Source organism: Phoca vitulina, unplaced genomic scaffold, assembly GCF_004348235.1.
Source record: "Phoca vitulina isolate PV1807 unplaced genomic scaffold, GSC_HSeal_1.0 scaffold132, whole genome shotgun sequence".
Lineage (NCBI taxonomy): Eukaryota > Metazoa > Chordata > Mammalia > Carnivora > Phocidae > Phoca > Phoca vitulina.
Genome location: NW_022589835.1, coordinates 345,469 through 371,724, shown reverse-complemented (window position 1 = coordinate 371,724; position 26,256 = coordinate 345,469). Strand labels below are relative to the sequence as shown.

Sequence of the window (26,256 nt, the reverse complement as noted above, 5' to 3'; positions counted from 1 at the left end):
TATATCAAAAATCCAAAAACTTCTTAAAGGGAATTAAATCAATTTGAAATAAAAGGCTTAGAAACAATTCAAATGAAAAGAGCCCTCTGTGCAGGAAATACAACTGAGGAGACTAGTTAGTAAAAAAAAAAATCAGGGTATGTCTTGTAGAAGAGAGATGACTGAGTGCAGAAGTCTTTGGAAGTCATTCCCAGAACCACGGCATCCTAATGAAGGAACTGATGGGGTGCCCTGCTAGACTTCAGAGTTTCTGTGGACCACAGATGGCTAAGTGCCTCCCAATTCCCCTCCCCTTTGAGTGGACTGAGTCTCCCATCTCCATGCTACACTGTGTGTTGTGTGTTGTGTGCAGGGCACCTAAGTGCTCACTTCAGGTCACATGGCTTCAGATGAAGAGCAACCACACAGAAGGGACTGTGCCCAAAGAGACTATGTGCACCTGGTCCTGATATAGATGATGAGGTCCTAGATTTTGCCAAACAGCTTTATAAATTGGAATCCTTTGAGTGTTATAGTTTGCACGTGTAAGTGATGTGAACTCTGTGGCCAGAAAGTGGATAGTGTCCTACTGTATTTTCCAAAGATGGCCACACTACTATGTCCCATCCCACATACTCTTTTATAAGATGCCTTTACATCAAGAGATGGAGTCTATTACTCCACCCCTTAGAATCTTCAGGGCCCTGTAACTACCCTGAATAGAAAAATTCACAATTGACACTGTGCTACTTACCAGGCATAGTATTGCTGAATGTTCCCCTTAGAGGCAAAATCACCCCAAGCAGAGAACAAATGATCTATGGTCTTCAAAAATTTTTCTCCAATACAGTATCTGTCATTTCTATCTGAAATTTTTTATCCACATTACCTGATAGTTTTCCCTTCATGAAAAATTCACTGATAAACACAAAGTTGGACATTCTGTTGAAAATTTGGACACATTAAAGATATTTATAAGGTTTTACTTTATTCTCAGTGTTCAATGAGCTGTCTCTGGCCAATAAAGGCATTCCTGCATTTATTGAATTTCTTTCTTCCTATGATTTCTTTGATTTTTTCCCATCCATTGACTTGGGGGTGAACTCAGGTTCTTTCCTATGTGAATCTCCTACACAAGGACTGGTAACTTCTCAGAGAAGCCTATCTCAAATTCATAAAGCGAACTGGCTATAATGGACTCAAAGTGTTGTAAATAGGTCACACATAGAAGGGTTCAACAGTGAATATTTCTCACTCAGGTAAGTACAAGTGAAGATTTTTGCGGTAGAGTTTAGAAGATCTCTGCCCTCCCCAATCAATCCTTTCTGCCTTAAGTCACGGTTACCATCTAAGGCTCCAAAGACAAACCTGTGGGTAATCTGCACTTCAGGAACACAAGGAATGAAAAATCAGCAAACGCAAGTACGTTCTTTTGGGGCCAGACACGGAAATAATGTTCATAATTTGTGTTCATGATCTCTTGGCCATAGCTCAATTACACGCTTCCACCCACAGTAAAGGGAGGCTGAGACATGCAGGCTAACTGTGTGCCCAACACAAAGAGAAAGTGAGTTTTGGTATTCATATAGCCAGTCTCTGCCCCACATGACTTCCCAGTGTGAGTTCTCTGATGTTTGCTGAGGTGTGATTTCTGACAGAAGGTTTTCCCACATTCATTACACTCATAGGGTTTCTCTCCTGTGTGAGTTCTCTGGTGTACAGTCAGGGCTGACTTCTGGTAGAAAGTTTTCCTACATTCTTTACATCCATAGGGTTTCTCTCCTGTGTGAGTTTTCTGATGTCTATTGAGAGTTGACTTCTCACAAAAGGTTTTCCAACATTCATTACATTTATAAGGTTTCTCACCTGTGTGAGTTCTCTGATGTACAGTGAGTTTTGATTTCTGGTAGAAAGTCTTCCCACATTCCTTACATTCATAGGGTTTCTCACCTGTGTGAAGTCTCAGATGCACAGTGAGCTTTGGCTTTACACAGAAAGATTTCCCACATTCGTTACATTTATAAGGTTTGTCTCTTGTGTGAGTTCTCTGATGTACGGTAAGAGCTGGGCGATGGCCAAAGGATTTCCCACATTCTTTACATTCATAAGGTCTCTCTCCTGTGTGAGTTCTCTGATGTGCAATGAGAATTGACTTCTTATGGAAGGTTTTACCACAATCATTGCATTCATGATAGGTCTCTCTATTGTGAATCCTTTGATGTACAGTGAGGGCTGACTTCTGGTAAAAGGATTTCCTACACTCATTACATTCATAGGGTTTCTCTCCTGTGTGTGTTCTCAGATGTACAGTGAGTTTGGTTTTCACAGAAAAGGATTTCCCACATTCATAACATTCATACGGTTTTTCTCCTGTGTGGGTTCTCTGATGAACAGTTAGGTGTGACTTATGGCAGAAAGATTTCTCACATTCGATACATGCATAGGGTTTCTCCCCTGTATGAGTTCTCCGATGTATTATAAGAACTGTTTTACTGATGAAGGTTTTCTCACACTCACTGCATTTATAGGGTTTCTCTCCTGTGTGTATTTTCTGATGTTTACTGAGATTAGACTTTTTGTAGAAAGTTTTGCCACATACATCACATTCAAAAGTTTTCTCTCCTAACTGAGTTCTTGAAAGTGGAGTGAGGTGTAATTTCTTGCTGAAATTATCCCCACTTTGATTAAGTTTACGTTGTTGCTCCTCGAAATCAGCTCTATGAAGATTCGACTGTGTTGGTTTTGCACAAAAGGTGTTCTCCCATTCCTTACATCTACAGTGATCCTCCCCTATGTCAGTTCTCTCTTGGGCAATGAGAGCTGACTTGTCACAGGCTCTCTGATATTCGTCATATTTATAGGTAGGCTCTCCCATGTGAGCACTGCTATGTGTAAAGAAGGTTGCCTCCTTGTTGAAGCCCTTCCCTTGCTCACCAAATTCAAAAGGTGGCTGCAAAATTCGATCCTTCTGATGAAAACTACAATGCTCGCCATACCTGAGGGGTTTCCCAGTTGTATTATGGTCCTCAGGCTTCTCTCCAGCATGCATCTCATCAGGCTCACCAGGGAGAAACATGTTCTGACACACATTAAACTCCTCTGGCTTCATTCCTGAACAGTTTCCATTATTTATAATCAGGTTTGAAAGGTGGATTGCACTCAAATTAAATGGTTTTCCCAAGTTGGTTCTCTCCTTAGTTGACGTTTTGTTGTTGGCAAATCCAACTTGCCACACATGTCTGCTCTGATGCTCCTGGCGGGTCTCAATCAGGTCATCTGCAGTCTGGACATCTAAAATGAGACAAAGTAACCATATCTGTGAACCACATCTAAGCATTTCTTATGGAATGTTTGTGTAAGAATGAAGCAGTTTCTTTCCATCACAGTAGGATACGAATTGTGAAGAATCAATAATGGGTATGATTATGATAAACATATGATTTTTCTTTCTAATGAATTAATGTAACAAATTACACTAATAGATTCTCTAACATCAAATCATGGTTTTAGTTGTCGGTTTTGCTTTTTTAAGTTTCTTTTTTCCTTTTTGGATCCATGAGGAAATATTCGGTCACAATATTCACCTCTTCCCTAGCCACGGATTTTGGCTGAATTCTTTCATCTGCCATTTGTGTTCTTGTTCTGTTTCCTGTTTTCTCTCCTAATAACTGTGAGTTCCTTGTACTTGGCCTTTTCTCATCACTCAGCTTTGAAGATGACAAGATCCTCCTGGATCGGCTACTTTAGGATGCAGTAGAGGACCATTTATCTGTCACCTAAGTGGGGATATTGCTTAGGACAAGGATTTGCACCCACGTTTCTTTATTTTTTTACTCCTCTCTGGGGACTGGCTATGAGCACCTGTGGAGTTTCTCAAAGGCATCCTCTCTCCTTCTCCATGCTAGCCAAAGACAGCTTTCTGCTAATTCCTAACGAAATCCTACATCTCTGGCTTCTCACAACCATAACAGGTACAGGAAACTCTGGTTCATCGCTTTGTGCAACTCCTCCCTGCTAGTCTAAAAGATTTAGGGTGGGTGCCTGGGTGGCTCAGTCGGTTAGGCATCTGCCTTCAGCTCAGGTCATGATCCCAGGGTCCTGGGATCGAGCCCTACATCAGGCCCCCTACTCAGCGGCGAGCCTGCTTTTCCCTCACCCTCTGTGATTGCTTTCGCTCTAACTCTCTCTCAAATAAAAAAAAATTTAAAAACTTTAAAAATTAAAAAAATAAAAGATTTAGGTTCCACAACCCAGACTATGCCCACCATCACTGAAAAACCTTTCTAGCTCCTACTTAGATTAAAAAAAAAAAAAAATCCCTGGCATTCTCACCCCACTTCACGATACAACAATCCCTACTTGGTAATTCACTGCTTCTGAAGACTTCTATCTTGCACTTCAGAGTTTCAGTTGTCTTTGAGTTCCACTGAAACTGGAGTCCCACACATTTCTCATTCTTTTTTCTTTTCTAACAATGATTTCCACAAGAGAAGGTAAACATGCTAACTTCAGATTCCAATCCCAAAGTTTGAGTCCCCCAACCTGAAACTCTTCGTCCTATTAGCCCTGGACCCACAATCTCTAGTTTCTCATACCATGTCACACACCACCTCTTTCCATGCTGAACGATTTGCTGGGTCCTCCTCAGTTTCATGATCTCTGATGTCGTAGTTCACGAGATTTCCACCAGGACTTCTTCTCTCATGTTCTTAATAATTCCAGAGGCCACCTCCTCTAATCCTGGCAGTTTAGGGTTAATAATTTCCCAATTTACATCTCCAGTATGGTGATGGACATCTATCCCCTGCTCTAGATTTTGTATGCACTCATATATGACATGTGGAAATGGAAAGTAGTCATCTCAATTTAAGCTCTACCAATGTAAATACTTAATCGCCCTAAAACTGCCTTCTGAGAACCCTTCAAATGATAATACACCACAATTTTCTCTCTCTTGTCCTCATTAAATATACTTCAGGGTTCTTACTTCACTACTTAACATATATGTTTGTTTCATTTTCCCTCTCAAGAAACTTCAAGTTCCATAAAAAGGACATTTTTTTGATTACTGTTGTTATCTGCACAAGAAAATGACCACTGCCTACAATTTTCCAATTAACATACTGAAAGAATAAACAAATGTATGAATAAATGCCTTAAAGCAAACAGTCCTTGAAAATGGACAAAAAGAAAACATTAAGAATCTAGAGAAAGTAACTAACCAAAAAAAAAAAAAAAAATGCCAAGAGATGCAGCTAGGTATTGGATTTTGGGTAAGTCTAAGAAAATAGAGGGTGATTAAAAAAAGAAGGGGATATTTGTGTGTGAGAGCCATATTTTGAGAGTGAAGAATGCATGAGTCTGACACATGCAGACTCACTGTCCTAAGGTCTGGACCTGGGAAAAGCACTGGAGAAAACAGCCCAGCACGGCCAACATCTGCTGTGCTCTCCTCTTCCCAGACCCCTGCCCAGTATGCATGGACTGACCTGGGAGGCTCTGGGTTGGGGCTTCCTCTACAGTCCATGGCTCTGCTCCTTGCTCCAACTTGACAATCACCTCAGGTTTGGTAATGCAGTGCCCTGTTGATCAGAAATAAAGTGGGACTTTTAACAAACAGCTTAAGTTTCAGGGAATGTGAAGAACGACAAGAGCACAGCTGCAAGAACTGTACAATGAAGGGCCAATGTGAACCTCTGATTAGAGGGGTGAACACTAACACTCTTCCAGCCCTCGAATCTTAAACCTAAGTAGCATTTAACTTCATAAACAGTTGCACATTTGCCAATGAAGAAAAAACTGCTTACACTTACTAGGACACTTTCACTCACCCAATGACACCAGGCTACTGTACGTCTCCAGCATCACAACCCTGTACAGGGTCCGCTGAGCATCATCCAGGTCCTGCCACTCCTCCCAGGAGAAGTTCACAGCCACGTCCTCAAATGACACCAACTCCTGTAATGACACGTGCCTCAATTCAAGGCATCAGTCTGGATCAGAACAGAAAATCTAAGAGTTCATTCTTTTTTGTGTGTTTTGTCTTGTACAAAATACACCATGGTTTGTACTCTATCCTGTGGGGTAAAGAGATACCACAGTAAAAATTTCCTACCTCTGCGTTAATTCATTTGTTCCTAAAAATACTATTATAAAGTTTCTCTTATACCTTGAACTGTCCTTGTTGCTAGAGATGGAAAGACAAATAAAATTCTGCTCCTCAGCATGTATGATCTGGTAATGGAGGCATATGTATAAAGACATACTTGAGGGCGCCTGGGTGGCTCAGTTGGTTAAGCGACTGCCTTTGGCTCAGGTCATGATCCTGGAGTCCCGGGATCGAGTCCTGCATCGGGCTCCCTGCTCCGCGGGGAGTCTGCTTCTCCCTCTGACCCTCCCCCCTCTCATGTGCTCTCTCTCTCTCATTCTCCCTCTCAAATAAATAAATAAAATTTAAAATAAATAAAAAATAAAGACATACTTGAAATACTGCACTAGATAAACCAGGTTAAACACACGTTTAACGTAGACTAGAGTAATAAAGGAGAAAACAGCTGTCCTTTGTACTATCCAGTTACACTTCACTAAAGAGCCAAACATGTCAGCTGTTCCATGTGAACCCCATGTTCTCACAAATATGAAGCTATAGCAGAAGTCACGAGAGCAAGACGAACACATTCTACATTAACGGAAGCACAAACAGTGCCATGTCGAAGTGACTGGTCCTGGGCTGTGGTGAGAGATAAAGGCAGTAAAGGTATTTAAGGAACTGATTATAGTGGTTCTGCAGTTAAATATTTGACCGAACTCCAAAAGAACAAGTGTGATGTACTCAGATTGTCTTTTGTTTTTACAAATTAAAAGCATGTAAAAGGCATCCTAGTATTTCCTCCATATATCCCAAAGGGTTGCTTATATCTACCCCAGGGTAAGCACTGCCCACTTCCTACGCCACAGGGTGTAAATAGTGAGGGGCCCATAAAAAGAGGTAAATTACGTGACCAGATTTGCATTTTAATAGTCATCCCCTATAAGGAAAATGGGGAGAGCTTAAGAGAGAGTCAGAGGGGACAAACCTGAGGTGAAAGGATATAGAGCAATTAGATTACAGAATAGGGAACTAATCCCAAAAAGAAAAAAGAAAAGAAAAAGCAGGAACAGAATCTGGCACTACTTTGCTCTGAGAAGGATGAAGGAGGAGTTTTCCTACCAGGCTGTCTGTACAACTGGCTAGATAGATACAGGTACTGTAAGGTGAAATTGGAAAAGAGGACACAAGAGTGCACTGGGCACAAAAGACACAGATCTTGGACACAGCATGCTTGAAGTTTCTGTGGTCAGGTATGTAGGGATGTCAAAATGGCAACTGGTTATATGATCTAGAGCTCAGGACAAATCTAAGTTGAAGATAAAGATTTGGGAAGCTGCAGAATTTTAGCAGTAGCTGACTGAAGCCACCAAGTGAATGAAAGAGCTCAAAGAGAAACCTAAGAGATTGAAAGGAGAAAAGGAACAGGTACCATGCTTTAGGAAATACCAATATTTACTGACACAGAAAGAGACCATGACACAGAGAAAGAATTTCTAAAAATTAGTCTAGGAATAGAAATAACCCCCATATTAAGAAATCTATTAAAACATGTCATCATAGTCATATTCCTGAAAAGCCCTAAGATCATTTAAATAAACACTGAGCAGGTATCTACAAAATAACCTCCCATTTGTAATAACCATCAACAAAAGAGGATTTAGAGGATGCATCCTTAAAATGATACAATGTAAATGTCTTACCCCAAAGCCAGCATCACACTTTTTTTTTTTTTAAAGACTTTATTTATTTTTAGTTGAGAGAGAGAGAATGAGAGACAGAGAGCACGAGAGGGAAGAGGGTCAGAGGGAGAAGCAGACCCCCTGCTGAGCAGGGAGCCCGATGTGGGACTCGATCCGGGGACTCCAGGATCATGACCTGAGCTGAAGGCAGTCGCTTAACCAACTGAGCCACCCAGGCGCCCGCCAGCATCACACTTAATGAGGAACCACTGGCATATAAGGATGCACTACAACCACAGTTATTCAAAAATCTACAAGTGATAACACATATTAACGCAATTAAATAGAGATAAAATATAGTGAAAATGGTCATGATTTACATATATTTTTTACCTAGAAAACCCAAGAATCCTATGACATATTCTATACAAAAAAGAATTTTCTGTAAGAAAATTTTATAAATTACCAGACTATAAAAAATATGTAAAAGCATATACATCAAGTTCATATACAAAAACCATTCAAACTATAACAACAACAACAACAAAAAGCAGAATACATATCAACACATTAACAGAAAACATACCAAACCATGGCAGGGGAAAAAATATGAAGGATACAAAAAGAACTAACAAAGGAAAAAACATACCATATTCATGAATAGGAAGGATCTACATCAAAAACATCAATTCTCCCAAAATCAGTAAATTAATATAATTTATCCTAATAACACATTCTTAGATACACAAAAGATAATTTAAAAGTTCATATAGAAAATTTGGCAAGAATTTGACAAGAGGTGGGGCAACTCCACTCAAACAAAGAAACCTGAGAAGCAGCACAGCAGGCCCCTCCCCCAGAAGACAGACTGGAAGAACACATGGACTACAATTTTATGGATCCCACAAGACTGTAAAACTCCAGCAGCAGGGGAAAATAGTATATTGCACTACAGGTGTTTTCTCATGATTCATTTATCTTTCAGTCTAACATTTTCCATTTCTTTTTTTTTTTAACTTTTTTCCATTTCAACTACCTTCTTGTTTTACCAACTTATGTTCTTAAGTCACTTTTTAACTTGTATTTTTTACATCTACATTTTACAGACATATGCTTCATTTTAGTCCTTTTTTCACTCAATTTCATCTAATTATATAATTTCAATTTTATTTCATTATATAAATATATATGTACATGTATACACACACACACACACACACACACACATATATAAGTTTTGCTTTCTCTGCAATTTTGAGATGTAGTGTCTTCTAACACACAGACCAAAATTCGATCAGGAACAAGTAGATCACCCTGCTTTGTCCACCCTGCAAGTTTACACTCTCTCCCCACCCCTTTTTTATTGTTTTGTTTCATTTTGGTTTTGTTTGCTTTTCCGTGGTGGCTTCTGACCACTTTGGATTTTTCTAGGGTGTATTTTGCTTGGATCACGGTTGTTATTTTGGACTCTGTTCATTCGCTCACCCAGCCTTCTCTGAACAAAATGACTAGAAATAGGAATTCACAACAAAAGAAAGAACCAGAGGCAATGTTCTCTGCCACAGAGCTAATTGATATGGATATAAGATGTCAGAGATGGAATTCAGGATAGCAATTATAAAGTTAATAGCTAGGCTTGAAAAAAGCACAAATGACAGTACAGAATCTCTAAGTGCAGAAATGAGATCTAATTGGGCCACACTTAAAAATGCTATGAGTAATATGCAGTCTAAATTGGTTGCTCAAACAGCTAGGGTAAATGAGGCAGAAGAGAGACTAAGTCATCTAGAAGACAGGCTGATGGAAAGGAAGGGAGTTGAGGAAAAGAGAGAAAGACAACTCAGAGCCCATGAAGAAAGGCTTTGAGCAATTAATGATGCCCTGAAACGAACCAATCTCAGAATTACTGCGGTGTCTGAGAGGGAGGGAAGAGAAAGAGGAACAGAAGGTATATTTAAGCAAATCATAGCTGGGAACTACCCTAATCTGGGGAAGGAAACAAGTATTCATATCCAAGAGGCAGAGAGAACTTCTTCCAAAATCAATAAAAATAGATCAACACCCCAACATGTAATAGTGAAGCTTGCATATCCTAGAAAAAAAGAAGCTATCCTGTGAGCAGCTAGGGAGAGGAGGTTCCTTACATATGGGGGGAGGAACATCAGAATAACATCAGACCTATCCACAGAAACCTGGCAAGCCAGAAAGTGCTGGCATGAGATATTCAGGGTACTAAATGAGAAGAACATGCAGCCAAGAATTCATTATCTAGCAAGGCTGTCATTCAGAATGTAAGGAGAGATAAAGAGCTTCCAGGACAAACAGAAACTAAAAGATTATGTGACCACCAAGCCAGCCCTGCAAGAAATATTAAGGGGGATCCTGTAAGTGAAGAGAGACCCCAAGAGTACCATAGACCAGAAAGTAACAGAGACACTCTACAGAAACAGGGACTTTACAGGCAATACAATGGCACTAAATTCATATTTTTCAATAGTTACTCTAAATATAAATGGGCTAAATGTTCCAATCAAAAGACAAGGGTATCAGATTGAATAAAAAAGCAAAAACCATCCATATACTGTCTAAAAGAGTCTCCTTTTAGACCTAAAGACACCTCCAGACTGAAAGTGAGGGCATGGAAAACCATTTACCAAACTAACAGACCTTAAAAGAAAGCTGGGGTAGCAATTCTCCTATCAGACAAATTAGATTTTTTTTTTTTTTTATTTTTATTTTTTAAAGATTTTATTTATTTATTTGACACAGAGAGAGAGAGAGGAATCACAAGCAAGCAGAGTGGCAGGGAGCGGCAGAGGGAGAAGCAGGCTTCCCGCGGAGCAGGGAGCCCGATGTGGGACTCGATCCCAGGACTCTGGGATCGTGACCTGAGCCAAAGGCAGACGCTTAACGACTGAGCCACCCAGGCGCCCCGACAAATTAGATTTTAAACCGAAGATGTAGTAGTAAGTGATGAAGAGGGACACTATATCTTATTTAAAGGGTCTATCCAACAAGAAGATCAAACAACTGGAAATATCTAAGTCCCAAGAAGGGAGCAGCCAATTATATAAACCAATTAATAACCAAAATAAACAAACATATTGATAATACATTAATAGTAGGAGACATCAACACCCCACTCACAGCAATGGACAAATCATCTAAGCAAAAGATCAATAAAGAAACAAGAGCTTTGAATGACACACTGGACCAGATGGACTTCACAGATATATACAGAACATTCCATCCTAAAACAAGAGAATACTCATTCTTCTCAAGTGCACATAGAACTTTCTCCAGAATACATCACATACTAGGTCACAAATCAGGTCTCAACCGATACCAAAAGACTGAGTATTCCCTGCATGTTTTCAGACCACAGTGCTTTGAAACTGAAACTCAATCACAAGAAGAAAGTTGTAAGGAAATCAAACACTTAGAGGTTAAAGAGCATCCTGATAAACAATGAATGGGTCAATCAGGAAATCAAAGAATTTAAAAAACTCATGGAAACTAATGAGAATAAAAACACATCGGTTCAAAACCTTTGGGATACAGCAAAGGCGGTCCTAAGAGGGAAGTACATTGCAACACAAACCTCTCTCAAATAAAATGAAATCTCAAATACACAAGTTAACCTTACACCTAAAGGACCTGAAGAACAGCAAATAAAGCCTAAACCAAGCAGGAGAAGAGATATAATAAAGATCAGAGCAGAAATCAACAAAATAGAAACCAGAAGTAGAACACATCAATGAAACTAGAAGATAGTTCCTTGAAAGAATTAATAAGATTGATAAACCTCTGGCCAGAATTATCCAAAAGAAAAGAGTAAGGACCCAAATTAATAAAATCATGAATGAAAAGTGAGAGATCATGACCAACAGCAAGGAAATCAGACAATTTTAAGAATGTGTTAGGAGCAATTATATGCCAACAAATTAGGCAATCTGGAAGGAAAGGATGCATTCCTGGAAACTTATAAACTACCAAGACTGAAACAGGAAAAAACAGAAAATCTGAACAGACCCATAACCAGGAAAGAAACTGAAGCATAATCAAAAATCTTCCAACAAACAGGAGTCCAGGGCCACATGGCTTCCCACAGGAATTCTACCAAACATTTAAAGAAGAAATAATACCTATGAAACTGTTTCAAAATATAGAAATGGAAGGAAAACTTCCAAACTCTTTCTATGAGGCCAGCATTACCTTGATCCCAAAACCAGAGAAAGACACCATCAAAAAGGAGAATTACGGACCAATATTCCTGACGAACATGGATGCCAGAATACTCAACAAGATACCAGCAAATAGGATCCAACAGTACATTAAAAGGATTATTCACCACATCCAGGTGGGATTTATTCCTGGGCTGCAAGGTTAGTTCAACATCCACGTATCAATGTGATAGATCACATTAATAAAACAAAAGACAAGAACCTTATGATTGTCTCAATAGATGCAGAAAAAGCATTTGACAAAATACAGCATCCTTTCCTGACTAAAACTCTCCACAGTGTAGGGATAGAAGGAACATACCTCAATATCATAAAAGCCATCTATGAAAAGCCCACAGCAGATATCATTCTCAATGGGGAAAAACTGAGAGCTTTTCCCTTAAGGTCAAGAACACGAAAGGGATGCCCACTTTCACCCCTATTGTTCAACATAGTAGTGGAAGTCCTAGCTTCAGCAATCAGACAACAAAAAGAAATAAAAGGTATTCAAACTGGCAAAGAAGAAGTCAAACTCTCTCTGTTCACTGATGACATGATACTTTATGTGGAAAACCCGAAAGACTCCACCCCCAAATTACTAGAACTCATAGCAATTCAGCAATGTGGCAGGATACAAAATCAATGCACAGAAATAAACTGCTTTTCTATACACCAGCAATGTAACTGTAGAAAGACAAATTAAGGAATCAATTCCATTCACAATAGCAACAAAAACCAAAAGATACCTAGGAATAAATTAACCAAAGAGGTAAAGGATCTATACTCTAGAAACTACAGAACACTTATGAAGAAATTGAGGAAGACAAAAAAGATGGAAAACCTTTCCATGTTCATGGATTAGAAGAATAAACATTGCAAAAATATCCTGCCCAGAGCAATTTACACTTTCAATGCCATCCCTATTAAAATACCATTGGCATTTTTCAAAGAGCTGGAACAAACAATCCTAAAATTTGTATGGAACCAGAATAGACCCCAAATCGCCAAGGGAATGATGAAAAAGAAAAATAAAGATGGGGGCATCACATTGCCTGACTTCAAGCTATATTACTAAGCTGTGATCACCAAGACAGCATGGTATTGGCACAAAAACAGACACGTAGACCAATAGAACAGAGACTCCAGAAATGGACCCTCGACTCTGTGGTCAACTAATCTTTGATAAATCAGGAAAAAATTTCCAATGGAAAAAAGACAGCCTCAAAAAAAAGAAAAAGAAAAAGAAAAAAGACAGCCTCCTCAACAAGTGGTGCTGGGAAAATTGCACAGCTACATATAGAAGAATGAACCATACACAAAGATAAATTCAAAATGGATGAAAGATCTCAATGTGAGAATCCATCAAAATCCTAGAGGAGAACATAGGCAGTAACCTCTTCGACATTGGCTGCAGCAACTTCTTGCAAGACATGTCTCCAAAAGCAAGGGAAACAAAAGCGAAAATGAACTTTTTGGACTTCATCAAGATAAAAATCTTCTGCACAGCAAAGGAAACAGCCAACAAAACTAAGAGGCAACCCATGGAATGGGAGAAGATATTTGCAAGTGACATTACAGATAAAGGGCTGATACCCAATATCTATAAAGAACTTCTCAAACTCAGCACTCAAAAAACAAATAACCCACTCAAAAAATGGGCAGAAGACATGAACAGACACTTCTCCAAAAAAGACATACAAATGGCCAAGAGACACATGAAAAAGTGCTCCACATGACTTGCCATCAGGGAAATACAACTCAAAACCACAATGAGATACCACCTTACACCAGTTAGAATGGCTAAAATTAACAAGATGGGGAACAACAAATGTTGGCGAGGATGCGGAGAAAGGGGAACCCTCTTATACTGTTGGTAGGAATGCAGGTTGGTGCAGCCACTCTGGAAAACAGTATGGAGGTTCCTCAAGATGTTAAAAACAGCACTACCCTATGACCCAGCAATTGCACTACTAGGTATTTACCCCAAATATACAGATGTAGTGAAAAGAAGGGGCACATGCACCCCAATGTTCATAGCAGCAATGTCCACAATAGCCGAACTGTGGAAGGAGTCAAGATGTCCTTCAACAGATGAAGGGATAAAGAAGATGTGTTTCATATATACAATGGAATATTATTCAGCCATTAGAAAGGATGAATATCTGCCATTTACATCAACGTGGATGGAACTGGAGGGTATTATGCTAAGTGAAATAAGTGAAGCAGAGAAAGACAATTATATGGTTTCACTCATTCATATGTGGAATATAAGAATAGTACAGAGGATCATAGGGGAAGGGAGGGAAAACTGAATGGGAAGAAATCAGAGAGGGACACAAACCATGAAAAACTCCTGACTCCAGGAAACAGAGGGTTGCGGAAAGGGAGGTGGGAAGGGGATGGGGTTACTGGGTGGTGGGCATTAAGGAGGTGTGATGAGCACTGGGTGTTATACTCAACCATTTATCATTGAACACCAAATCAAAAACTAATGACATATTATATGTTGGCTACTGAATTTAATTTAAAAAAAGAGAAAGTGCCTGGGTGGCTCAGTCCGTTAAGTGTCTGCTTTCAGCTCAGGTCATGATCCCAGGGTCCCAGGATCGAGCCCCGCGTCGTGCTCCCTGCTCAGCAGGGGGCCTCCTTCTCCCTCTGCTCCCCTGCTCCTGCTCTCTTTCTCTCAATCTTAAAAAAAAAAGAAAGAAAGAAAATTGGGCAAGAATAAAAAGAGTATGGTACGTTATGCTTCTGATCACCAAACTTTAGTGTCCCTTCCTTATTAGTCAGCTCTGGCTGCCATAACAAATACCCTACACTGAATGGATTAAAAAGAAAATTTCTTTTCTCAGATTTCTGTAGGCTGGGATGTCTAAGATCAAAGTGTCAGTCAATTCCGTTCCCAGTGCAGACTATCTTCCTGGCTTACAGATGGTCACCCTCTTGCTGTGTCTTCTCATGGTGGGAAGGTAAAGATCCCTCCTCTTCCTCTTCTCATAAGGCCACCAATCCTATCAGATTAGGACCCCACCTTTCAGACTTCATTTAAGAATAATTACTTTCTAAAGGCTTGATCTCCAAATACAGTCACATTGACAGTTAGGGCTGGCCTTCAGCATATAAATTCTGGGGGTATACAATTTAATCCATAGCACTCCCTGTGGTGCCCTTCTCTGCAAAAGGATTAACATGCCTTTGAGGTGGAACTCACATAAGCAGATCTGTGTTCCTCCATTTATCTTGCCTTAACCGATAATACGTGAATGGACATGACACATGTCACTTCTAAGTAGAAGCTGTAGGAGCCATGCATAGATCCCCATATTCTCCCTCTGTTAGAGGACCAACAATGTTACAGTTTAAAAACAAAACAACAACAAGAAAAAAAAAAACACAATTCCTCTGTCTGGAACACTGAATAAAGCAGAAAGGAGAAAAAACAAAGCCAACCCATGATGATTAGGTAGTACAAATAAGAAAGAAACCTTTCTTGTGGGCCTAATTGATAATGAATGGGCACCATAACCAGACAGAAACAAATACCACCAACAACAGGGCAAAGAAACTGGTTTAGCCCCTGCTACCAGGGGCTAAACGATAGATCACAGTGTTACTTACAATAACCGGTACTTACGTACGCAGCGTTACCGAAGTAACATGAGCGGTATGTACTAAGTCACATAATGTTTACCTCATGGGCTTAAAGCTTTAGAAAAAGAGGTGGGAAAACATTATTAGTAGTAAATATCAGCTACTAGTCACTGCCTTTAGTAAAGTACTATAGGAAAGTGATGAGCTCAGGGGGAAATAAACAGTCCAGTTTACAGGGATGAAAGAAAAGTGAGAAATACTAGAAATCCAGGAACCTGTAGGACTGAAAAACTTTCTAAGTATTTCCCATTTTATCTGTTATTAAGGCTAAAAAAGTTGTCTCTTCCAGTTCTTACAGAAAAAAATATGAGAAATGCTTTGAGAGTCAAGAGTAATTAAATTCAACTTCATGGGAGTAACAAATATAAGTTACAACCACAACATGCTATGACACAACTGAACCTTGAAGACAACATGTTAAGTAAAATAATCAGTCGCAGGAAGATGAATACTGCATAGCTTCACCTTGAGAGGCTCAATTCATGGACACAGAAAATAAAACCATGGTTGCCAAAGGCTGAGTTAGAGGGGATAGGTTGTTGGTATTTAATGAGTAGAGCAACATTTGGGAAAGATGAAAAATTTCTGGAGATCTGCCCAACAATATGAAGATAACTAATGAAATTGAACTGTACTCTTAAAAATGGTCAGAATGAAAACAATGAATCGTGGATCACTACATCAAAAACTAATGATGTATTGTATGCTGACTAAAATAATAAAATAAAATTAAAAAAAAAAAGTCAGAATGGCCGATTTGTGGTTATGTATATTTTATCAAAATTTTGAAGTTAACCAACTTTTCACCAATTTCTAGTCCAAAATGACTTATGTTGATGCATACATCCATTTCTCCCTACTCATTTCAAGAGATTAGCAGAAACAGCAGAAAATTAAATATTCTTTAACAGGGTTGAACACATGACAGGTCATTTTTGAACTAGCAATTTATATTTCTATGATAATAAAAACTATAAATAAAATCACTGAAAATTTTATACAAATAAAAAGATAAAAATTATCAAAATCTGTACTCCTTGCTTTTATACTTTTGCCTACCTTCATCTTGAACCTTGTTCAAATATATCTAATTCCTTAATGCTTTTCTCCAGCTGGACTCTTCAAGCTGCCACCACACATGTGCCTAGTACCACAGCTCAAGAGGGACTGAACCTGATCAACAAGCAAACACATCGTTCTTCAGGTGTGGCCGAGAATGATAATACCAATGTAAAACAGAAAGTTACTGTACTTGTGAGCACCGATGCAGATATTAGATAAAATTAAAAGAACAAACAAAAGTAGCAGGACTTCATATTAAATGAGATTATACCTGAGAGGGAGGGAGGGAGCCAGGAGAAATCCCATTTGAGTCACTGGATAAATGGAAGAAGTATCATACATGAGGGAAGAAAGGAAGATGTGCTTTTCACATAGGACTCGCTCAGTTTGAGGTGTCTTCTGGATGGCTACAAAAGAAGCATTCACCAGGGAGTGGAACCTGTGGTCGAAAGGCTCGGGAAGAGGTCCAAGCTGGAGAGAGGAATTGTCAAGACTGTCAAACCACAGAGGGCCAAACAATTCAAGAAAAACCATTTGGTATGAAAATGGGGCCCAGATTTGAACATTTGGATGAGCTACGTTCAGGAGAGGAAACAAAGAGAAATCACCAGGGAGGCCACCATAGAAGCTAACAGACAAGAATGTCCAGGAGAAGATCCTGGACAGTAGTTTTACTACAGCAGAAGATTCAAGTAAGGAAAAGCCTACAGCACAGTCATTGAATCAAACTATAATGTGGGTTGATATGTAGGTTGTAGGTTATTTCTCCACTTAGAAAACATGAATTAAGACAACACTGAGTAGGTTAAGGTGCAAACGAGTCGTAGAACTATTTGTCAGAAAATACAACTTTGAACAGTCGGATGCACAACCTACACAGACAGACTGGCTGAGAGAAACATGTTATTTATTTATTTATTTAAATATTTTATTTATTTGACAGAGAGAGAGGGAGGGAGAACAAGTAGGGGGAGTTGCAGAGGGAGAGGGAGACGCAGGCTCTCTCTCCACTGTGCAGGGAGCCCGATGCAGGGCTCGATCCCAGAACCCTGGGATCATGACCTGAGCCGAAGGCAGACGCTTAACGACTGAGCCACCCAGGCGCCCATGGAGAGTTATTTAAAGACCTGCAGTCCATTCAGTCCTACAGACATCCCAAGGTTTGGATCAAATAGGGCCTTGGATCATGGACTGAGTAGGGCCGTGGATTGAGTAGGGCCCTCCAAAAGCTGTCTGGGACACTATTTTAGCAAAGCTTATTAAGCAAGTTGTGTTTTAGGTAACCATCACCACTGCAGAATGCTGAAAGTGTTGATTTCCAGACTGGTAGCAAAACGCTGTCCACTACATCAATTTTCACATCCCAAGAGAATGTGGCATGCCTCTTCTAAGGGTCCTTTCTGAACAGGTAGCAACTATGTGTGTCTTTTTGCCATGGCATCAGAAACACCAGAGACCAATCTGCACTCACCTTGGATGACTCTACGGTCATAAAACCTGCCCATATCTACATGCCACCTTTATCAGGTCTATGTATATCTCCCTAAAGCTGCATTTTACTTATTTCTATTTTTCTATTTTAAAGTATGAGCCCTTCCTCATCAAGCTTATGAAGGCCCATGTAAAACAAGCTGAGGGATAAACAAACAAACAACTCACCAGAGATGTATTCATCTTCCACGGCTCTTGGAAACTCAGAGGACTCTGGAAAGATAGCTGGGAGAGAAGGTGAATGGACTAGGGTCATGACAGGACTGCTGTGGCTTGCTCCCAGATCCTGGATTCTCTTGTCTGAAGTGCTTTACACATTAGCTGGAAAAGACAATTGAGAGAGAGAGAGAGCACCTTCTGTGGGACAAGAATATTTTACACCTTGAGAAAGGGCAGGAAAGACCCTATTGAAGGAGTACCCACAAGCCCATTAATTTACATATACAGTTTATCTTTAGTTAATCAAAACACCTATTTCCTACTGACTTATCAACAGTTAATAGTAAGAATCAATTTAAGATTTTGAAGATGCTTATTTAAATAATGATTAACTATGTTCCTATTAATAGAGACATACACGTAGGGTTTCACAGTAGGGTCTCCATGAGGACACCTGTGGTTTAAATACCCCATCTTCACAGAACGTATATATCCTGCAACCAACATTTTTGGGCAATGACTTTATAGGAAAACATTTAATGACTTTCTCTGTCTTATGTCTTATGCTCATAAGGTACATGGTACATTTTGTTGTTGTGCACTGTTCCAGTAATGGTTCTCAATGACTTGCTTCCCTGTATTCATTTCCTCCAAAACTGACGTGAGCTTTGCCACTTGATCTGCTTTCGTCAAAAGGAACTCAGCACATACAACCCAGACACAGGATGAAGAGTACTTTTCCACTAACATCTTGTGAAGAGGCCAGGGGCTAGCCTGATAAGGACACACAGCTCAGCCAAGAGCCAGCACCAACCACCAAAAAAGTAAATGAAGTCCTCTTCAACCAACCAACCTTAGTCATGGCACCAGATGATTATGGCCTCTATTGTGAACCAGGCAACACTAGCACAGGAACTGATCAAGTAAACCTAGCCCCAAGTGCTGGGCCATAGGACTTCAAAAAAAATAAAATGACCCTTGTTTAAAGTCATTAAATGTGGGACGCCTGGGTGGCTCAGTTGATTAAGTCTCTGCCTTCGGCTCAGGTCATGATCCCAGGGTCCTGGGATCGAGTCCCACATTGGGCTTCTCCCTCTGCCTGCTGCTCCCCCTGCTTGTGCTTTCTCTCTGACAAATAAATAAATTAATTAGAATCTTTTTAAAAAAATAAAGTCATTAAATGTGGTTGGCCTGTTACCTAGCAAATGCTAAAGTGATACATTTAAACCCCTAAACTCAGTATGTTTTTAACAAAATTACATGGGGGAGAAAGTCTTGAATAACACACCAAGTACCATCAGTAGAACTTGACAACCACATACAGAACTTTTGAAGAGCATAAAGAATGCCCACTCGATGGATTTCAGTGAGTCTGCTGGAAGAGAGACCACGGGAATCACACAAAACTGTCTGCCTTTCAGAAGACTATGTCTTAACACCTTTACTTCATTATATGAGTCTGTTGATTACAGTTGGGCACATGCTGTGTTTTATTTACATTCTAAAAAAATGGTTTAGAGAAGAAATGTGATGTAGTCTAATTTTCCCATTTTGCACAATGAAAAATGGAAAAACAGGCTCCTGGCATTGTACTGTAGAATTTTTTATTTTCACAGACCAGATTACAGGCATTGAGTGGGAAACACCTGTACTATAAATGCCTTGAGCATAAGACATAAGACAGAGAAAGCATCAGGGAAAATGGGATAAGCATGTTTAAGGCAAGTTCTTCTAAGAAATGGTTGTTTTAAGTTGCCTGCATTTATCAAAAATGGTATCAGAAACAAACGTGTTGTCGCTTAATTGTGGCAAAAGAGATAACACTATCCAAAAGCCAGGATGCCTGATGTATGCAAATCATGTGAGCCTGGCAGACCACTTATGTCCTCAAATCCATTTTTCCCCCATCCTTCTTATAAGGCAGAGATGCCCTGGCAAACCCTGCCTGAGCCATCAGGAAGAACATTCAAGACAAAGGGAGCATCAGCACATCTCTAGCTGCGTAAGCGGAGAGAGTTCAGGTAACAGCAACAATGAGCGGAGAATAAAGCAAGGGGAGTGTTTCGCAAGCACGGGCAGGTGGCTTCTCTCAGCTGCAGCAGGTTATCCCTCCACCTCAGACCCCTCGGATGAGTGACATTTCGGGGGCCTTTGCCCACCCGTCTCAGCCTGGCTCAGGTCTCCTGAAAGCAGGCCCAACCTTCCAATAACACGCAGTCCCTGGTAACTTCTGGGGGAGGTGGTATCCCCCAAATCTTGTTCACTCCGGGCAGAAGCATCAATAACTGCTTGGCCATGCAAAATTGGGGTCTTCTCCTTTCTAGGACTCTTCTGCCTCTGCTCTGAAGCGCGAGTGGGAGGGTTCAGGTCACAGGGGTAGTCGTGTTCCCGTTCACGGGGCGCCTCCCCTTCGTCCTTCCTAACAGCTACCTTCTTCCAAAGAAGACAAGACTGTCGTCCGGGGCCGAACCATCTCTCCTAGAACTAGCGGTCCCTGGAAACTAGGTCTTCCATCAACTTCTATAAACGCAAGTGCTCGGCAGGCTGCATAGTGGAGGAGGGGACCTGACACTTGGCCTGCTGAGGAGACTCCAAGAAACCCCGCAGATACAACTGCCTCCCAGTAAGACCCGGGCGCGCACGCCCTTCACAATGATTTCTAGGGAATCGGGGCCACTTCACTATTCACCAAGACGCCCGCATCAGAGGCGAGCAAAAGGAACGTCCTAAAGCTTCCCGGCGCGGCCCAGGATGCTGCAGCGGCAGAGCTGGAACGTGGACGCGGACCGTCTGCAGACCCACCCCCGCCCTCGCTGTCATCTTGCACTCCACCGCCCACTTCGCCAAGCTCCCCGAAGCACACGCCGGCTCTTCCACAGCGTGCCTTCTCCCAGCGAAGCAACCCCTGCAAGCACAGCCCGAGTCGGCCCTGCCAGCGCCCCTCGCCCCGCGCACCAAGCCCCGGTCCGTGGGTCGCACCTGCACGTCAGGTCCCGCCCCCGCCGAGTCCCCGCGGGTCGCAGGGCTCCCGTTCCACCTTCGCACCAACCTCCAGGGACACAGAAACCAACCCACCATCTGCAGTGGCAGCAGCTGAGGGAGAAGAGCAGGGAGCGAAACTTCCGGGCGGAAGAGGGGGCGGGTCCGCCCGTGCGCAGAAGGAACCCGGAAGACTCCCAGAGTCCTGTGGGGGAATTCCTGTGGAATTCGCATTGTAGCGGGAGACTACATTTCCCACAAGCCTCTGCGCTCAGTCCTTAGGAGCCGTGGGTGGCGATGTGTCCAGCTGCCCTGGAGCGGGCTGTGATAGGTGAGATTTGGTCTCTACCCACGTGACAGTAACGGGGACTTCTGGTTCGTTATGAAATATTGATTTCACCAAATGAAAGAGACATTGTAATTGGGAAAATTCTAATATGCAGGAAACATTCCATCGCCTGAAATGTCAGCTTTAATTGTTAGTTGTAATAATGGTAGTGTGGTTGTAGAATACACTCGGGTTTTTTTCCACTTGCATACTAAAGCATGAAGTGAAATATCACAATGTCTGCATTTATTATAGAACTTTAAAAGCAGATACGGCGGGGCGCCTGGGTGGCTCAGTTGGTTAAGCGACTGCCTTCGGCTCAGGTCATGATCCTGGAGTCCCGGGATCGAGTCCCGCATCGGGCTCCTTGTTCAGTGGGGAGCCTTCCCCCGTCTCATGCTCTCTCTCTCTCCTTCTCGCTCTCAAATAAATAAAATCTTTAAAAAAAAAAAAAAAAAAAAGCAGATACGGCAACGGTTTTTACTTTGTTAAACTAATACTATTAAAGTAGATCCTGGCGTTTGGGATGGTGAGCTAACGTTCAACAAAAGACCACACTGGAAAGTGAAGTTTATTTACAGAAGTTCATTACTCACAGGTTGGAGGACCTATACCTCATGCTTCAAGGAGTCTCAAGGCGAGGTCAAAACAGCGTGCAAGCAGAGCAAGTTCAGCAGAACCCGGAGTACGTGTCTTCATTAGGGTCCCACCCACCCACCCCAGATGTGTTTGAAGTTCCGAAGCTAAAGCCAGGTGGGTCAATTCAAACCAAAAAGAGTGGAGTTTTGGTATGGTCCACGGGGGGCTTATCTAAGAGATCTACGAGGTGAAAGTTTTGGCAGGCAAGGGAGCTGTTGCTCACATGGGCTGCCGGGGACGATGACATTAGGACTTAGGCTTTGTGACTCTGTAGACCGTTATCTAGGGAAGGACTAATGTCAGTCTGAGGTCCCAGCATGCCCCTTGGCCACACAAAATGGATGCAATGGCAGAAATATCATGGAGTAGTTCATTTAAACACTGGACAGCAGCACTCTATGAACCCATTAAGTAGATGCTAGTTCAAGTGCCTTCCTAGCACAATGGGCATGTATCAGTCTCATAAATAAATGCTATTCTCACCCACTAACTTCTAAACCATCAAAGGATGGTTCCACTGTTGGAAAACCTTCTCTAGTATATATACAGGAATAAAATAATTGGGTCATAGAGTGGGTGCACTCCAAAAGAGTGCAAATTTACATTTCCAGTGTCTGGTAATTACTTGCCCAGAAACTCCAATGATTTTTTCCATTCATAAATCCACTTATCAGAATCTTTACTTATTTATTTTCCTGAGTTGGACTTGAACATGGACTTCCCTTTCCTAGTTCCTGTGACACAAACAAACAAGTTTAACACACTGCTTTCTGCTGTCACTGCTGCACCTCTAGAAACAGGGATAGAATGGGTTTTTATAATTGGGTTGATGTGGACTTTAGTGGTAGTGGTGGCGGTTGATTGTCTGGCCCATGACCTATCACACCTATCTCTGGTTTTCCTTTTCCTAAAATATGACCTCTGTTCAAATTCATGTATCTTTTCTGATCCTGCAGTTGCACCTCATTGGCTATATTATGCAGACCCAGGAACCTCAGCCGTTACTTTTCCATTCCCTTCTTTTCCCAGACTCTGGAGTCCCTAGCCTCCCTTCCTCGGTCTTCTGGATCCTACATTCCTCTCTTAAACACCTATTGGTGTGATATTTAGAGATCCTTTAAATCCCTGCCAAACATTCAAATGTTTGCTAATACATCAGCAAAGTTCTGGACCTGGACTATTCTTGGTGTGAACTTTTAAATTACTAATTCAATCTCTTCAGTTGTTTCAGATTCATTCACATTTTTGTTCTTGAATCAGTTTTGGTATTTTAGGTGTTTTATGAATTTATCCATGTCATCTAAATTATCTAATTTAGTGGTGTACAATTGTTCATATAATTCCTTTAAAACTGTTTAATTTCTGTAAGGTCTGTAGTAATGTCCCATCTTTCATTTCAGATTTTAGCAATTTGAGTCTTCTCTCTTTATTTCTTGGTCAATTTACCTAATGTTTGTCAGTTTTGTTGATCTTTTCAAAGAACCTGCTTTTGGCTTCATTGATTTTCTCTTTTGTTTTTCTATTCTCTGTTTCATTTCTTTCTGTTCTAATCCTTCCTCTACTTGCTTTAGATCAGTTTTCTCTTCTTTTTTCAAGTGTCTTAAGGTGGAATATTCCATTATTGACTCAAAATATCTTTTCTTTGGTCATATATGAGTACATTGGCTCCCAAGCACTGCTTTAGTTGCCTCCCATGAGTTTTAGTAAGTTGGGTCTTAATTTTCAGTTATTTCAGTATACTTTCTAATTGCCTTTTTGATTTTTTCTTTGACAGATAGTAATTTGGGGGTTTGTTAATTTCCAACATAGTTGTGAGTTTCCCTTACTACTTTCTGTTTTTATTTATGAAATCCACTCAATTGTGATTGGAGAAAGCATATGCTTTGTATTATTTCTATCATTTTATATATATTCTGGTTCATTTTATGGCTTAGTTTTTCTTGAAGAATGTTTTATGGTCAGTTGAGAAGAATGTTTATTCTGCTTTTGATGATTGGATTGCTCTGGACATGTTTGTTAGATCTAGTTGGTTTATGCTGTTGTTTGAATCTTTATTTTTTAGTTATTATTTTGCCTAGGTGTTCTATTCACTATTAAAATGATGTACTGAAGTTTCCAACCATTGTCATTGAATTGTCTTTTTCTCCCTTTATTTCTGTCAGTTTCTCTTACATGTATTTTGGAATTCTGTCATTAGGTGCATATGTTTATATAATTGCTATATCTTGGATTGACAGTTTTTCATTATAAAATGTCCATCTTTATCTCTTAATAACTTTTTTTTTTTTGCTTTAAAGACTATTTTGTCTAATATTAGTATGATGACTTTAGTATGGCATTTTTTGTGGATTTTTGTTGGAATTATATTTATTTTCCTACCCTTCTATTTTTAATCCGTTTTTATCTTTGAATCTGAAGTATGACCCCTGTGTACAGCATAGACATAGATCTTGTTCTTTATCAAGTCTGACAATCTCTACTTTAGGATTGGATTGTTTAATCCATTCACATTTAATGTTACTGATATACTTGGATTTTTACTTGCAATTTTACTTTTTTCTATGTTTCTCATATCTTTTTATCATTCCTCTATCCCTCCTTACTGCTCTCTTTTGCAAAATAGTTAATATTTTCATATGTAGCATTTATATTTCTTTAATGATTTTTTCACTATATATGTTTTAGCTATTTCCTTAGTTTTTTAACTTTATTTTATTTTATTATGTTATGTTAGTCACCGTACCATACATCATTAGTTTTTGATGTAGTGTTCCATGATTCATTGTTTTCGTATAACACCCAGTGCTCCATGCAATACGTGCCCTCCTTAATACCCATCACTGGGCTAACCCATCCCCCCCACCAACTCCCCTTTAAAACCCTCAGTTTGTTTCTCAGAGTCCATAGTGATTGATCTTTGGCTTACTTTATACATCTTAAATTATCAGGATCAGATTTAGATTCATACCAACTTAGCTGTAGTTATATATAAAAACATTATTTCTACATACCTCTATATCCACCTCACCCTTTTTTGAGGTACAATTGTAATACACATTACATCTGTAAATACTACAAACTAAACAAGATTTTGTTATAATTCTTACATTATATAATGTATGTCTATTAAAGAAGTTGGTAAAAGAAGAGCAATGATGTACTTGTAGCTTTTGTGTATTAAACTTATTTATTACTTATGGTTCTCTTCATTTATTCTTATGGACTCGATTTACCATCTGGAGGCATTTTCTTATCACAATACATCTTCTCTCCCACTCAGCTCCAGTGTACTACTATAGGCAAATATATTTTCACACATTACAGGCCCAACAATACATTATATACATACTGTTTTATGCAATGCTTTTGATTCAGTTAAAAGAAGAAAGTAGAAAAAATGTTTATTTATATTCTCTTTTATAGTTACCTAATTACCATTCCTGGTGCCTGTCCCCACTTTGGTGGGGGCATATATTCAAATTACTCTCTGGGGTCATTCACTTTCATCTTGAATAACTTCTCTTAATATTTCTTATAAGGCAGGTCTGCTAGCAACAAATTTCCTCAGCTTTGTTTATCTGGGCATGTCTTTCTTTCATCATTTTTGAAAAATAGTTTTGATGGATATAGGATTCTTGGTTGACAGTTTTTTCCTTTGAGCAATTTGAATGTTATTTCAATTCCTTCTGACCTCTATTGTTTCCGCTTAGCAGTTCACTGTTAATCTTTTTGGGTTTTCCTTAAGTGATAAAAAGTTTCCTTTTTAAGTAAAGAGGGTTTCATTTTTCTCTCTATCTTCCTCCTCCTAAGATTTATTTCTACCTTGCCATTATCTTTCAGCATTTTTACTGTGATGTGTCTGTGCATTTCTTTGTGTTTATCCTAACTGTAGTTCATTGAGTTCTTAGCCAGTTAATGTGTCTTCATTGGCTGTATATCCTTGGCATAATTCCTCAGACTTTAAATGGTTGTTTT

At 40.0% G+C, this 26,256-nt stretch overlaps 1 protein-coding gene across 2 annotated transcripts; it reads right to left on the bottom strand.

Annotated features, from left to right (window-relative positions):
- Positions 1 to 47: 47 nt before the first annotated feature.
- Positions 48 to 21,484, bottom strand: LOC116628828 (zinc finger protein 883-like). Of its 2 annotated transcripts, none has more exons than XM_032399162.1 (5): positions 21,411 to 21,484; positions 18,345 to 18,497; positions 5,811 to 5,937; positions 5,469 to 5,561; positions 48 to 3,270 (listed from the first exon to the last, which is right to left on the bottom strand). In XM_032399162.1, the coding sequence occupies exons 2-5, from the start codon at positions 18,357 to 18,359 to the stop codon at positions 1,475 to 1,477; spliced, it is 2,031 nt and encodes a 676-aa protein (XP_032255053.1). In that variant the 5' UTR covers positions 18,360 to 18,497; positions 21,411 to 21,484; the 3' UTR covers positions 48 to 1,474. The 2 variants fall into 2 exon arrangements, with proteins under 2 accessions (XP_032255053.1, XP_032255052.1); XM_032399161.1 differs by having other exon boundaries at positions 21,315 to 21,471.
- Positions 21,485 to 26,256: the final 4,772 nt, after the last annotated feature.